This window comes from Mesoplodon densirostris, chromosome 15 (assembly GCF_025265405.1).
Source record: "Mesoplodon densirostris isolate mMesDen1 chromosome 15, mMesDen1 primary haplotype, whole genome shotgun sequence".
Taxonomy (NCBI): domain Eukaryota; kingdom Metazoa; phylum Chordata; class Mammalia; order Artiodactyla; family Ziphiidae; genus Mesoplodon; species Mesoplodon densirostris.
Genome location: NC_082675.1, coordinates 73,613,863 through 73,627,241, shown reverse-complemented (window position 1 = coordinate 73,627,241; position 13,379 = coordinate 73,613,863). Strand labels below are relative to the sequence as shown.

The window sequence follows — 13,379 nt, the reverse complement described above, 5'->3', positions numbered from 1 at the left end:
CACAGTGCTTTGCCGACCACATTCTGAAAGAACTGGACCATTTTCCACTTGAGAAGAGACGCGAGGTGGTCATTCTTTTTTCTGCTCACTCACTGCCGATGTCTGTAAGTAAGAACGTTCTGTTGGATGACCCAGTGGTAGAGGATTTCGAAACGTGTGACATGGATTCAGCTTCCATTCGACCTAAGCCCAGGGCAAGGAGGAGCTCTAAAATCTCACACTGAACTTGGTGCTAATTTTAGACTCATTTCTTGAAGCCTAGTAACAGTTCATTCAGACTATACTATTGTGAATAGACATTGCCTTAATAAGTCCCTTTAAAATGGTAACTTGAAGATACATCCCTACATAAGAATTTTTAGTAAGTGGGACAGTTAAAAGGAGACTGCTTTTGCCTGCCCCGTGGAAGGAACTCAGCCTGATGTTTCAGGGTGTTGGATTTAGAGCCCAGCACTCTCAACCCCATTCTTTTGTCCTCACGACTTGGGCTGTTTGAATTCCGGGAAGTGATTCGTTTTTAATTTGCCAAGGCTAGGGAGCACATTTTGGCCAGTGAATATAGAGCGTGTCAAATTATGATCTGGCTGCTCCTGAGTTTCTCGTATTACACTGGGTGTTCCTTAAGATACCGCATCTGTGCCATCACTGTTGCATTTGTGGAGACAAGCATGATGGGGCTGGTGTATGTATGATATACAGCAGTGCTTGGGATAAGCAGCCAGTTTCATCAGCTTAGAACCAGCATTGTACCCTAAAAACATTGCTTTCAAAGCTGGAGAGGTAGAGAATTACATTTTCTTCGGTGTTATTAAGGTTTTAACTCCAGGGATCATGGAGTTAATGCAAGTGTCGTGTCTGGGGCCACTCTTCTAATTGGTCTGTGCTGCCACCTGGTGGTCACCAGGGGCAAGCCCTTTGCAGCTTCTCTCTCCTGCATGTCACCTAAGCGGTGCCAGGTTCCGCAGTAGGTAGCTCTGGAGAGAAATTTCTCTCTTCTGGAAGCCTGCCTATTCTCTTTTCTGGTCCCATGCAAATTCTCTTCACATGTCCATCCTCTTGCTCCGTCCTTCTCCTTTTTATAACCGTCCTGTGTGTGATGAGGCCGTGTCTGAAGTGCCAGCAGGGAAGCTCTCTAGCCAGGAAAGGAGGAAGCACGTTTTTATACGTGAACGATTCCAGGTGCTGCCTTCTCTCCTCTCGTCTCTCACCTCACTTCCTGTTCTTCCCCTCAGGGACTGAACATGATGCTTCCTTGTTTGTTTATTTATTTATTTTGCTGCCCAGGGTCTTGGGTAAGACTGAGAAATACCATGAAGTCGGGAGGATAAGGATGGGGTAGGGAAGGCAGAGGGATTGTCGAGCAAGAAAACTGTTCTCACAGGCTCTTCTTTTTCCCCTGCATTTGCTTCTAATGACTTTTTCCCCGTAATGATTTTTTTTTTTTTGCGGTACGCGGGCCTCTCACTGTTGTGGCCTCTCTCGTTGCGGAGCACAGGCTCCGGACGCGCAGGCTCAGCGGCCATGGCTCATGGGCCCAGCCGCTCAGCAGCATGTGGGATCTTCCCGGACCGGGGCACGAACCCGTGTCCCCTGCATCGGCAGGCGGACTCTCAACCACTGCGCCACCAGGGAAGCCCTCCCCGTAATGACTTTTTAAAAACGTATTATGTTGAAGTCATTTTAGACTTACAGAAAAGTTGCAAAAATAGTACAGTGTTCCCTTAGCTTCTCCTAATGTTGACATCTCACATAACCAGAGTCCAGCGATCAAAACTAAGGACTGGACGGCGGTACAGTGCTGTTACCTGAAGGCCTTACTCAGATTTCACCACTTCTTCCTCAGTTGTCTCTTTTCTGTTCCAGGATCCAATCCAGGATCTTACATGGCATTTACTTGTCACGTCTCCTCAGGATCCTCCAGTCTGTGACAGTTCCTCAGACTTTCCTTGTCTTTCATGACCTTGATATTTTTGAAGAGTGATTTTAGTAGAATGTTAGTTATTTTGTAGCATGCTCCTCCATTTGGATTTGTCTAGTATTTTCTCATGATTATCAGGAATTCTCATGATTTCTCAGTGTATTATCAGGAAAAAAAACCCCTGGGGTGGTCTGTCCTCGGTGTAGCATATCCAGGGAACACGCTGGCAATATGTCTTACTACTCGTGACGTGATCCCTGGTCATTTGTCTAAGGTGGTGTCTTCTGGATTTGTCCATTATAAAGTCACTATTTTTCTCTCTGTGATTACAGATATCTTACGCAAGCTACTTTGAGACGGTGCAAATATCTTGTTGTTCCTCAGACTTTTGCCCACTAATTTTAGCCTCCATCAGTGGATATTTCTGCGCTGTTCTAATGGTGACTTTATATTTCCCTCATTCCTTCTGCATTTATGTTTCTAATGGCAAACTAACTTTTAGTAATATCATGAAAAGGTTCATCATTTTATTTCGACAATGTTTGTTGAACACCTACTATATTCCAGGCAGTCTTCCATCCTCTATCATAAGATGCGGGAATGAACAAAATAGACAGAAGTCTTTGCCTCCAGAGAATGGGGGAAGGGGGACAGATAATAAACATACTACGTAAGAAAACAATCTGGAATATTAGGAGGTAGTAAGTGCTATGGGAAGAAATAAAGCAGGATCGGGGGGTTAGGGAGTTAGTACACAACTAAATATTAAAGAAGTAAAAGTAGCTGTTCTGGCTGTGAGTAGCATTTACAGACATTGTGCACAGAGCGTTGCCATGGTCTGCTGTTGTGGGAAGAGTGGGGAAAAGAAACTAGAAGGCACAGGCCACACTCTTGAGGAGCCTGGAGTCTGAGCCCGCGTGCTGCTTCTTTCTCTTATTCCACTAATGTTTACCTCTGTGTCCACCGGGTCCCCATAGACTCAGTAGTTCTGTACACTGTCCATACAGCACTCTTTCAATTTCATTTCTAAAATCAGGGAGTTCCCTGGTGGCCTAGTGGTTAGGATTCCAGGCTTTCACTGTCGTGGCCTGGGTTCAATCCCTGGTTGGGGAACTGAGATCCCACAAGGTGTGCAGCGCAGCCAAAAATAAAAATAAAATAAAATGAAATAAAGTCAGCCCCTCAGGTGACTACCAAGAGTGAAGGCCCATCCCTTGTTGCCTTTTCCTTCCCAGCTTTTCTGTCTCATTTTCCCTATTTCAGATGGGGGATTGAAGAAACCCATCCTCCATTGTCACACGTTGTCAATCTCCCGTGAATAACATGGACATAGAATTTGACGTGTTCTTAGGGACCTTAGAGATGATTGAGAACAGTGTTCTCCTTTGGCTGATGAAATCGATCCAAGGAAGTTGGGCGTTGAGCTCAGACGGCATGGTCGTTAGCGCAGAAGACAAGGGGCGGCCTCAGGTCCAGGGCTCACGCCACCTCACCGCACAGTCCAAGGCTCTTGGAACCCTTCACGGTGTTGGTGACTGAACACCTGTGTCTCTGTTGCAGGTGGTCAACAGAGGAGACCCCTATCCTCAGGAGGTGGGCGCCACTGTCCAGAGAGTCATGGATAAGCTGGGTTACTCCAATCCCTACAGACTGGTTTGGCAGTCCAAGGTAGGTGGCTTCCACACATCTGCAGGCAGTCAGCTCTCTTGAGGATGTGTATTTTAGGACTTAGTTATAAAATGATTAGATTTGGCCCTTTCACATAGGCAGAATGTTCTGTAACCCGACTGCTCCCATGAGCAGAAAGAACTCTGCAAGCAAATAAGATGGAGGGAAAATCAAGTGACTACTGGAATTCCTTGATTCCATTGAAAGAACAGATTATTTTTAATTGTAATCATAGACATTGTTATTTTTTATATTTTGCCCATTTCGAGAAGGATTCAAGCTTAATATAGAAATACCAGAACCCATTAGAGCAAGTGTAAAACGTGGCCCTCCCTCTTACAGGGAGGTGTGTGTATGTCCAGGGCAGTGGGCTGTGGTGAGACGTGGGTCCCTGTGTGCATTCATCCTCCTTTCTCATAGGTTGGCCCGATGCCCTGGCTGGGTCCTCTGACAGACGAGGCCATTAGAGGGCTTTGTGAGAGGGGGAGGAAGAATATCCTTTTGGTTCCGATAGCGTTTACCAGCGATCACATTGAAACGCTGTATGAACTGGACATCGAGTACTCTCAAGTTCTAGCCAGTGAGGTGAGTGTGGTTATTAATCCCATTGTGATTTGTTTTAAAGGGAAACCCTCTCTGCGGTGATCTGATTGTATCGTTCAAAACTATTGTTCAGTGTATATGTTTGCAGGTACTGTGGCCTCAGTGTTGTGAATAATGCTTCATCTGAGCACTGCTCTGAACACATCAACTTAATTGCATCTTTGCAGTGGGAAAGCACTTTTGTGCCTTTGTAAAACTAGGTAGCCCAGGGATCACTGTGGGTAACATCATTGTGTTTAGTTGAGTTACTATACCCCTTGAAAGTAATAAAAACTACATTTCCTTAAGAAAAAAATAATTGTACTTCTCACCAGTTTGGAGGAAAAGAATTTTATTGTTCTATAATTCCTCTTCTTCACCTAATAGTGCCCTTTACTTGGGCCGTTACACTGCTTCTGGTTGGGTTTGGAGGCACATAGGAGTCATCGCCATTTAAGAGAAGGGCATGGAATGGACACTGGCACAGTATGTGTAACTTCCTTGACCTCTTGTATGCACTCACTTAATTAGCTCTTTGCTCCTATGTTGTGATCAATCTGATTACTGAAATAACAAATACCATTCTGAGTTGTCTTGTAATGTAAGATGGATGTGATTGTCATTCACACGGAGAGAAACTATTGTTGACCCATCTCAGGGCTTCTGAGGGCCGGCCTGAAACCTGAGTCCACTTCTTAGCATTGTTTCTATGGGAATTGTGGAACCCTTGGGACCCAAGGAGCCCTTCCCTCTCGTCTTCCACCAGACCTCTTGGCCCTGGTCATCCCACGTGTGATGGATGGGGCCCTGGCCTCGAAGGATACTTCACCCTCTCTGGGACCAGGTGGCAGGTGCAAGGAAGGGTGGAGAGTGGGCTGGGGGAGAGCTTCAGCAGCACCCGACCCCACAGGTTTTTGTATGGATGTACTGGTCATCAACCACACATTGATGAAGGTAGAGGGTGCCTAAGTTACTTGTCAGTAGTTCCGATAAGGAATTTATGGGAAAGTTGTAGTTGGCTAAAATGAGATCGTAGGGTTGTCTGTGGACTTCATTTAACGATGCCTTCTAGGGACTTCCCCAGCCGTCCAGTGGTTAAGACCCTGCACTTCCACTACAGATACAGGCGATCTCTGGTTGGGGAACGAAGATCCCACGTGCCATGAGGCACAGCCAAAACAAAACAAAAAAATGATGCCTTCTGTATCCCAGCAATGACCTTGGCTAATGGTGACCTTGCTAGAAAACTGAAGTGCAAAGGTAGTTCCTACCAGTGTATTTGGAAAACAAATTTTTGTTTGTATTGCATGATAATTCACATTCATTCATATTACCAAACTGAGGTCATTCCTTAGTAATCAAATGGATTATTAGTGACTAATATAGTAGCCTATATAGAGAATAAAGAAAACCATCTACTACAATTAATTTCATTATTTTGAAGGGAGAATACACTACATTTAAAACTGTTAACTTTCTCTAAAACGTAGTTTGAAATTTTTGCCCGAAATAGAAATTATTGCTTTTTGATAGTAAAAATAATAAAGAACTCATTTCAGAGAAGTATGACATAGAGAGTAGAATTCACTCAGACTCTTACCCCGGAGAGATATGTTAATATTTTGTTAAAAATAAGTCCCCTTTTCCCTCTAAATGTGCGTGTATCTTAATGAAAGTGGTATTCTTCTACACATTTAATAAAAATGGTATTTTATTCACACTGTTTTTGTAACTTTTTTTCTCTTAAAAGTGTATTATGTATACATTAAAAGTATATTAGTATACATTTTTTTACATCTTTATTGGAGTATAATTGCTTTACAATGGTGTGTTAGTTTCTGCTTTATAACAAAGTGAGTCAGTTGTACATATACATATGTTCCCATATCTCTTCCCTCTTGTGTCTCCCTCCCTCCCACCCTCCCTATCCCACCCCTCTAGGTGGTCACAAAGCACCGAGCTGATCTCCCTGTGCTATGCGGCTGCTTCCCACTATCTATCTACCTTACGTTTGGTAGTGTATATATGTCCATGCCACTCTCTCACTTTGTCACACCTTACCCTTCCCCCTCCCCATATCCTCAAGTCCATTCTCTAGTAGGTCTGTGTCTTTATTCCAGTCTTACCCCTAGGTTCTTCATGACATTTTTTTTTCTTAAATTCCATATGTATGTGTTAGCATACGGTATTTGTCTTTCTCTTTCTGACTTACTTCACTCTGTATGACAGACTCTAGGTCTATCCACCTCATTACAAATAACTCAGTTTCGTTTCTTTTTATGGCTGAGTAATATTCCATTGTATATATGTGCCACATCTTCTTTATCCATTCATCCGACGATGGACACTTAGGTTGTTTCCATCTCCTGGCTATTGTAAGTAGAGCTGCAATGAACATTTTGGCACATGACTCTTTTTGAATTATGGTTTTCTCAGGGTATATGCCCAGTAGTGGGATTGCTGGGTCATATGGTAGTTCTATTTGTAGTTTTTTAAGGAACCTCCATACCGTTCTCCATAGTGGCTGTACCAATTCACATTCCCACCAGCAGTGCAAGAGTGTTCCCTTTTCTCCACACCCTCTCCAGCATTTATTGTTTCTAGATTTTTTGATGATAGCCATTCTGACCGGTGTGAGATGATATCTCATTGTAGTTTTGATTTGCATTTCTCTAATCATTAATGATGTTGAGCATTCTTTCATCTGTTTGTTGGCAGTCTGTATATCTTCATTGGAGAAATGTCTATTTAGGTCTTCTGCCCATTTTTGGATTGGGTTGTTTGTTTTTTTGTTATTGAGCTGCATGAGCTGCTTGTAAATTTTGGAGATTAATCCTTTGTCAGTTGCTCCATTTGCAAATATTTTCTCCGATTCTGAGTGTTGTCTTTTGGTCTTGTTTATGGTTTCCTTTGCTGTGCAAAAGCTTTGAAGTTTCATTAGGTCCCATTTGTTTATTTTTGTTTTTATTTCCATTTCTCTAGGAGGCATACATTTAAGATGTTTCTAATTTTTTGCTTTCATAAACTGCTCTGTAATAAACATCATTTTTCTGATTATTTTCTTAGAAATAATTCCTAGCAATGGAATGTAAATGTTGATACATATTTTATTGGATTGTCCTACAGAAATACATCCTTTAAGTCTCCCATGAACAGTGTTTGAGAACACTTGGGACTCCCCTGGTGGTCCAGTGGTTAAGACTCCTCACTTCCACTGCAGGGGGCATGGGTTCGATCCCTGCTTGGGAACTAAGATCCTGCATGCCGTGCAGTGTGGCCAGAAAGAAAAAAACAGTGTTTGAGAACACTGACCAACTGGTTATCCTGCTGTTACTTCTCCATGAAGTTTTGGACTATGATCGATCTCTTTTTAAATTGAGAACTATGTGTTTGCTGAATCTCACCATTTTCCACTTTCCAGTCTTCTAACTTAAAAGATAAAGCAACAAAAAAGCCATCAGCATTTCAGAAAGGGAAAGAGAAGATCCTAGCTACCTGAGTAAATAAGAATTAGATATTTCTCAGTTATTTGGGGGATAATTAGCTGGAATCAACTGGATATTTTTGGAGAGTGGAGCAGGGATGGTTGTAAGCAATCCTTAGGTTTTTAATTTAGATTTTTCTATGTAAGAATATATTTAAAAACCCAACTCTGCATATTGGATCCAATCTAGTTTCAATATACATTAAATTAATTTACCTCTTTTGGCACTTGGAATCAAAACATGTGTTAAAATTTAAGTCATTAAAGCAACATTCTGCTTAGGTAGAGTCTGTAAAAGTATGCATTAGAAAGGTAGACTAAAAAAAGAATGGTAAGCAGATTTAATTACTTGAGTATTCTATCAGATACAAACCTCAAAAATGGTTTGGAAACAAAGCACCCATGGGAAGGTAATGGGATGAGGGAAGGAATAGAAATTGAAGAGCAATTTTATGATAAAGGGGTGAAAATCAGCATCTGTGTCTGGTCCCGGGACTGTTTTTCATTTCTGGGTAGTCTGGGAACACTCTGGTACTAAGACTTTGAGTTGTGTTTGTGTATGTGTGTTTATTTATTTATTTTATTTTTTGTAGCAGTTTCTTTAAAAAAAAAAAGGAAAATAAAACATGTATGTGTTTTTCCTCCCTTTTCTCATTTGATTTCAGTGTGGGGTTGAAAACATCAGAAGAGCAGAGTCTCTTAATGGAAATCCACTGTTCTCGAAGGTATCTCTAGTGTTACAACCATTTTAGTAGAACATGTCGAAGAGCAGTCCTCTGAGAAACTCTTACAGAATATTGGTTTTCTCACATATTAGAACATTTTGAGTTCCAATTAATTACAAAAATAAAATCGAATTCCTTATGCTCTCGCTCTTTTCTCCTTTAGAGAGCCCCCGTTTTCTTATTTCTACCCACCTAGCACTATGTCTAATTAAAAATCTGCCTTTCAGAGACAAGATTCAGCAGGTGGGGTGAGAGGATTTCCTTTTCTAAAACCTGTATTTGAAACTTTTCTCTAAGCTGAGAATTCTTAAGAAAGGAAGACATTATAGAATTGGGTTCAAAGGTTTCATAGGTTTTGAATGAAAAGAAACCTCATGCCACAGTGCTCCTCTGGGGAGATGGGCCAGGGGAGGTGTGGGAAGCAGCGGCCGCTCTGCTGCTGATGGGTCTCTCCTTCTTGTTGTCTGTCTCCAGGCCCTGGCCGACTTGGTGCACTCACACATCCAGTCCAACGAGCGCTGCTCCACGCAGCTGACCCTGAGCTGCCCGCTCTGCGTGAATCCCATCTGCAGGGAGACCAAGTTCTTCTTCAGCAGCCAGCAGCTGTGACCCCGCCAGAGCACCACTGGGATTTGGCAGGTGCCCAGCCTCCAGACGCCTCCGAGGTGGAGGAGGATGTATTTAGCGTTAGGGAGGGAGTTACATTGGTGTGGGCGTAGCCTTTGGCCACAAATTGTGTACCTTCTTGAGGAATGGACTCTGAAATCCTTATTGAGGGGTATTTTTATAGACCAAATCAGTAAGCATTTATAGTTCCCCTCTCTGGGTTAAGTTACTAGTTTGGAATGTCCACTAGGCTATTTTAAAAATGAGTTTTAAAAATTTATCTTATGAGATGCACACGTATTTTCAATACCGATTTTGGTTTTATTGCCCCAAAAAACCCCTGCAGGGGTACGGAGAGTGCCCTCTGTGGGCTGTCAGAGTGAGTGAGGTCTGTTTACAATCTCATACTTGTTTTTTTTTTTCTTTTTACGGTATGCGGGCCTCTCACTGTTGTGGCCTCTCCCGTTGCGGAGCACAGGCTCCGGATGCGCAGGCCCAGCGGCCATGGCTCACGGGCCCAGCCGCTCCGCGGCATATGGGATCCTCCCAGACCGGGGCACGAACCCGTATCCCCTGCATCGGCAGGCGGACTCTTAACCACTGCGCCACCAGGGAGGCCCTGTTTTTTAAAGTGAACATAGTTGAGTAAATGAAATATAATATGAAAAAACAAGGGGTACCTAATCTTCCCCTCAGCCCGTGGGTTACAGGATGCTGGTCCGGTGATGTGGTTCCTACAGTGGCTGCTCTTGCCAGTGACGTCACTATTAATCAGTCATTTTGGTCCTTGTGTGTGAATCTCAGTCTCCTCACCATGAAACCGAATCAAGTGTAGGTTCCAAAAGTGCTTTGAGATTCCCCAGGCACACAGGGCTGATAAACGTGTAGCAATCCTGCATCATGCCCACCTTGGTGGGAATCGTTGGTGCCACAGGAGAGGGGGGCTGGAAATGCTAATGAAGGGCTTCATGTCCAGAGTTCCTCTCAGGACCTCGTGGACCTTTCCATTGAGCATCTTCTTCATCTTGGTTGAATGTCCCCTTTCCGTATATTTGTTTGAAGATTTATTTTATAAAGTCAACTATGTGTGGTAACCTCAAATTCTTAATTTACAATTTTTATTATAAAAATTATATAACCATGCTATAGGAAATTTAAAAAAATAGAGAAAAGGAAAATAACCACTCTAATGCAACAAGTATTATTCGTATTATTGTATTTCATGTTAGTCTTTTCCTGTGGATATTTTAGATGCCATTGTAACCTTGAATTTGTGAGTGAAGAGTTGTCCTAAATTGTAAAAATAATGTAGGATCAGAGTCAGATCTTCTATACCTGGATTTATATGGATTTTAAAAATCTCTGATGGATCCATCGTGAATTTGTAATAATTACTTTCTCTTTCCTTTAAGCCTTATAACTTTGTTCTTTGAAAGTGCATTTCTTTTTTTTTTAAGCCAGTGAAAGTATTAGTGGAGTCATAGATCTTCTATATTCAGTATTTACTATATTAATAAATATGACATCATTAAGGTTTTAACCAGTCTGATTCATTCTCTCTGTTAAATCAAAAGTAATCCAAATTCATTACTAATCAAAATTATTAAATAAGAGGAATTTACTTTGTAGTACAAGAAAAGAAACATGCCATCCACGTTAGTTAATAGTTTTCCCACAATGATAACAGCTCTGAAATTTGAGTAGCATCTACACTTTTTTTTTTTCCAAATTGGCTTTCCTTTTAGTAGATTGTGTTTCCAGAAGAGGGTACAAGGCATAGACAGTTGTTTAGAATTTTCCTCTTCTGTTTCCACCCACTTTAGGGGGACTAGGTTCAAGGTAGGCTTTGAGTGACCTTGGCGGGATGGGGTAAGGAGCAACTCGTGTGTTAGCCAGCAGGCAGAGTTTAAAGCTGGCGGCCATAAGAAAGAACTGACACCTGTGTGTGTACGCGTGCGCTGGTGTGTAAGCCTAGAGCCCTTGACTGCACCCTTGGTACTGCATCTCTAAGCTCTCAACCCAGCCTATAAAACCCCTTCTGTTGGATCCTGAAGATGGCCCAGGAACATGCTTCCCAACATTGGGTGGAAATGGGAAATACATTGAGATGTTGCAAGCTGGAAAAAGAAAATTCTGAGTTGACCCCAAAACTAGTGTCCTAAATTAAGATCGTTCAGTTTCTCCATCTTAATATGGGAATCCTCAGAGAAAGACAAAAGCTAATCTTTTCTTTCCTTATTTCTAAAAATTATAAAATTAAAAACATTTCATCAAGGTTGTACCCCAGACTTTGTAAATATCATTCCTAGGAGTGTTGTTCTAATTGCCTAATAATTGAGATTACATTGTAAAAAACCCCTTCAGTAACTTCTCCCAGTCCAGGTGGCTTTCTGTGACATTCAGCTTTCTTTTTATAGAAGCTAGCATCATAAGGTTTCAGGGAACGTACATCAAATGAATTAAGCCTGAATATCGGATGGCTCAAGAAACCTGAATTCTGCTTAAATCATTGCCAGTTGAAATATTTAATCATGTCATAATTATATTGAAGTTTTGTGTGCTTGCTTTCTAACATTCCTGGCTAATTCAAACAGTGGCACCTGAAAACTTGATTTTTTTTTTTTTGGCTAGATTTCTTCCAGCTGGACAGTTGTGTGGTATGACTATTATCTAATCTTTGCCTTAAAAGGCATGCTTCTTTTCACAACACACTTATTTTGGAAAGTATAAAGTGTGCCAAGCTATAAGGCATCGAGGTGAGTGGTGGATACCAGTGGGCACTCAAGAGAAAGAAGCTGATGCTGTCAGTATTCGCTGAATGGCACCAATATGACAAGCAACAGCAGTGGGCGCCCTTTAGTGGCACCGTGGCTCCCAGCGTGAGACGGGTCTTAGGAGGGCTCTGGGGAGTGGGTGACCTCCAGAGAACACATTCACAATCTAGGCTCCCAGGAGAGGAAGAAGTGCTTCTGCTTTTGCTGTGGGAATCTTATTAAGCCTTTCTACAGGGAAGAGGAAGTGGAAAACAAATGCACCCGTGATAATCAGTTTCTTACAATACACTCTGATAGTGTCCGCTTAGTCGTTTTTAGCTGAAATCATTAGCTTCCATTTTTAGCATTAACAGCTCCTGGCTAAATTAGTCTACAGTAAGCCATTAGGAGGGATGTTGGAATTAAAAACATTTTTGGAAAAAAGCCTGGTTTGAAGCTGTGTTATAAGCCCTTGGGCAGGAGTCGCCGGGTCCTGTTTCTGGTTGTCTGACAGCTGTCACTCTGATGTTCCAGGTGCGCTATCAGCAGCCTCTTCCTGAAAGAAATCACGCAGTCCGGCTTTTTTCCTTCCACTCTCCCCAAGGGGTTGAAGCTTTACTTTCCTGACATATTAAGAAATAATAGATTTTACCCTGAGAATTCATGAGGTATTTTTACCTTTTCCTTATTTAAAAAAAAATTATATACATGAGATGGGATTAACTGCACAGGCATACAAGCAGGGGCTTGCTGGCCCATTGTTAAAATTTCAGGTTGTTACACATAGCAGTCATTAAAAGTGTTATATCTTACAGTTTAATTATATTTTAAAAAGTAACAGATACTCAAAAATCATTTCCCTATTATTTTACTATACTTTATCATCTTTATTCTAGAGGTTATTTATGTTTATGATACCTATATGGTGAAAATACTATATAATGATGATGAGCTACTGTAGGTCTCCAGCTTTGTTCAGTGACCGTGTTGGTAGCTTGAAATTGGCTACAGTAGGGCTATTTACATTTGGAAATCAGCAAATACTACAACTTAGGGCTTCCTTGATTGTTTTGTTGATTACCTAGACTTAAAGTGGTGGAAAAAATGTTCATACATATTAAAAGTTGTCATGTCTCTAGCCATTACATCGTGAATAGCACAAAAATTTGAGGAAATATCCTCCCATTATGTGAAAACTAATAGCCGATTTATACAAGTGAAGTTTTGATATACAAAGTTGTTTTACATTTGTATTACTCATTAATGTAAATAAAAACATCAGCATTCATGTCAGAACTATATAGGTTGGCTACAGATGCAAGAGCTTGATAAAAGTCAACAAAAGCATTCTTTGAGAATTAATTGATTATATGGAATTTACAGTAAAGAGAATTATGTATTTTATTATTACTTGTAAATTGTGCATCCTGTATCTTTTATACTGGTAAAAGTTATAATAAACATACACACCTGTATGTATAGATTGTTTTTTCAGAGAGCTGGTTGCTGACCATTTACCAAAACACTCCTGCCTCAAACGGAACTTTTCTGGGATGATGGACGTAGCCTATGTGGATCACATACTTGCATTGTTCCCAGATTCATTACATAGAGAGAGGTAGCTCGCTCTGTAGATCGCTGTC

The 13,379-nt window shown here is 41.5% G+C and overlaps 1 protein-coding gene across 1 annotated transcript in view; it reads left to right on the top strand.

Moving 5' to 3' along the window:
• Positions 1 to 13,118, top strand: part of FECH (ferrochelatase) — a 38,261-nt gene extending 25,143 nt beyond the window's left edge. Inside the window, exons 7-11 of the mRNA XM_060119189.1 lie at positions 6 to 104; positions 3,479 to 3,586; positions 4,007 to 4,171; positions 8,318 to 8,377; positions 8,852 to 13,118. Of these exons, the coding sequence (XP_059975172.1) occupies positions 6 to 104; positions 3,479 to 3,586; positions 4,007 to 4,171; positions 8,318 to 8,377; positions 8,852 to 8,986 (567 nt within the window). The 3' untranslated portion in view covers positions 8,987 to 13,118. The remainder of the gene's footprint in view (positions 1 to 5; positions 105 to 3,478; positions 3,587 to 4,006; positions 4,172 to 8,317; positions 8,378 to 8,851) is intronic.
• Positions 13,119 to 13,379: the final 261 nt, after the last annotated feature.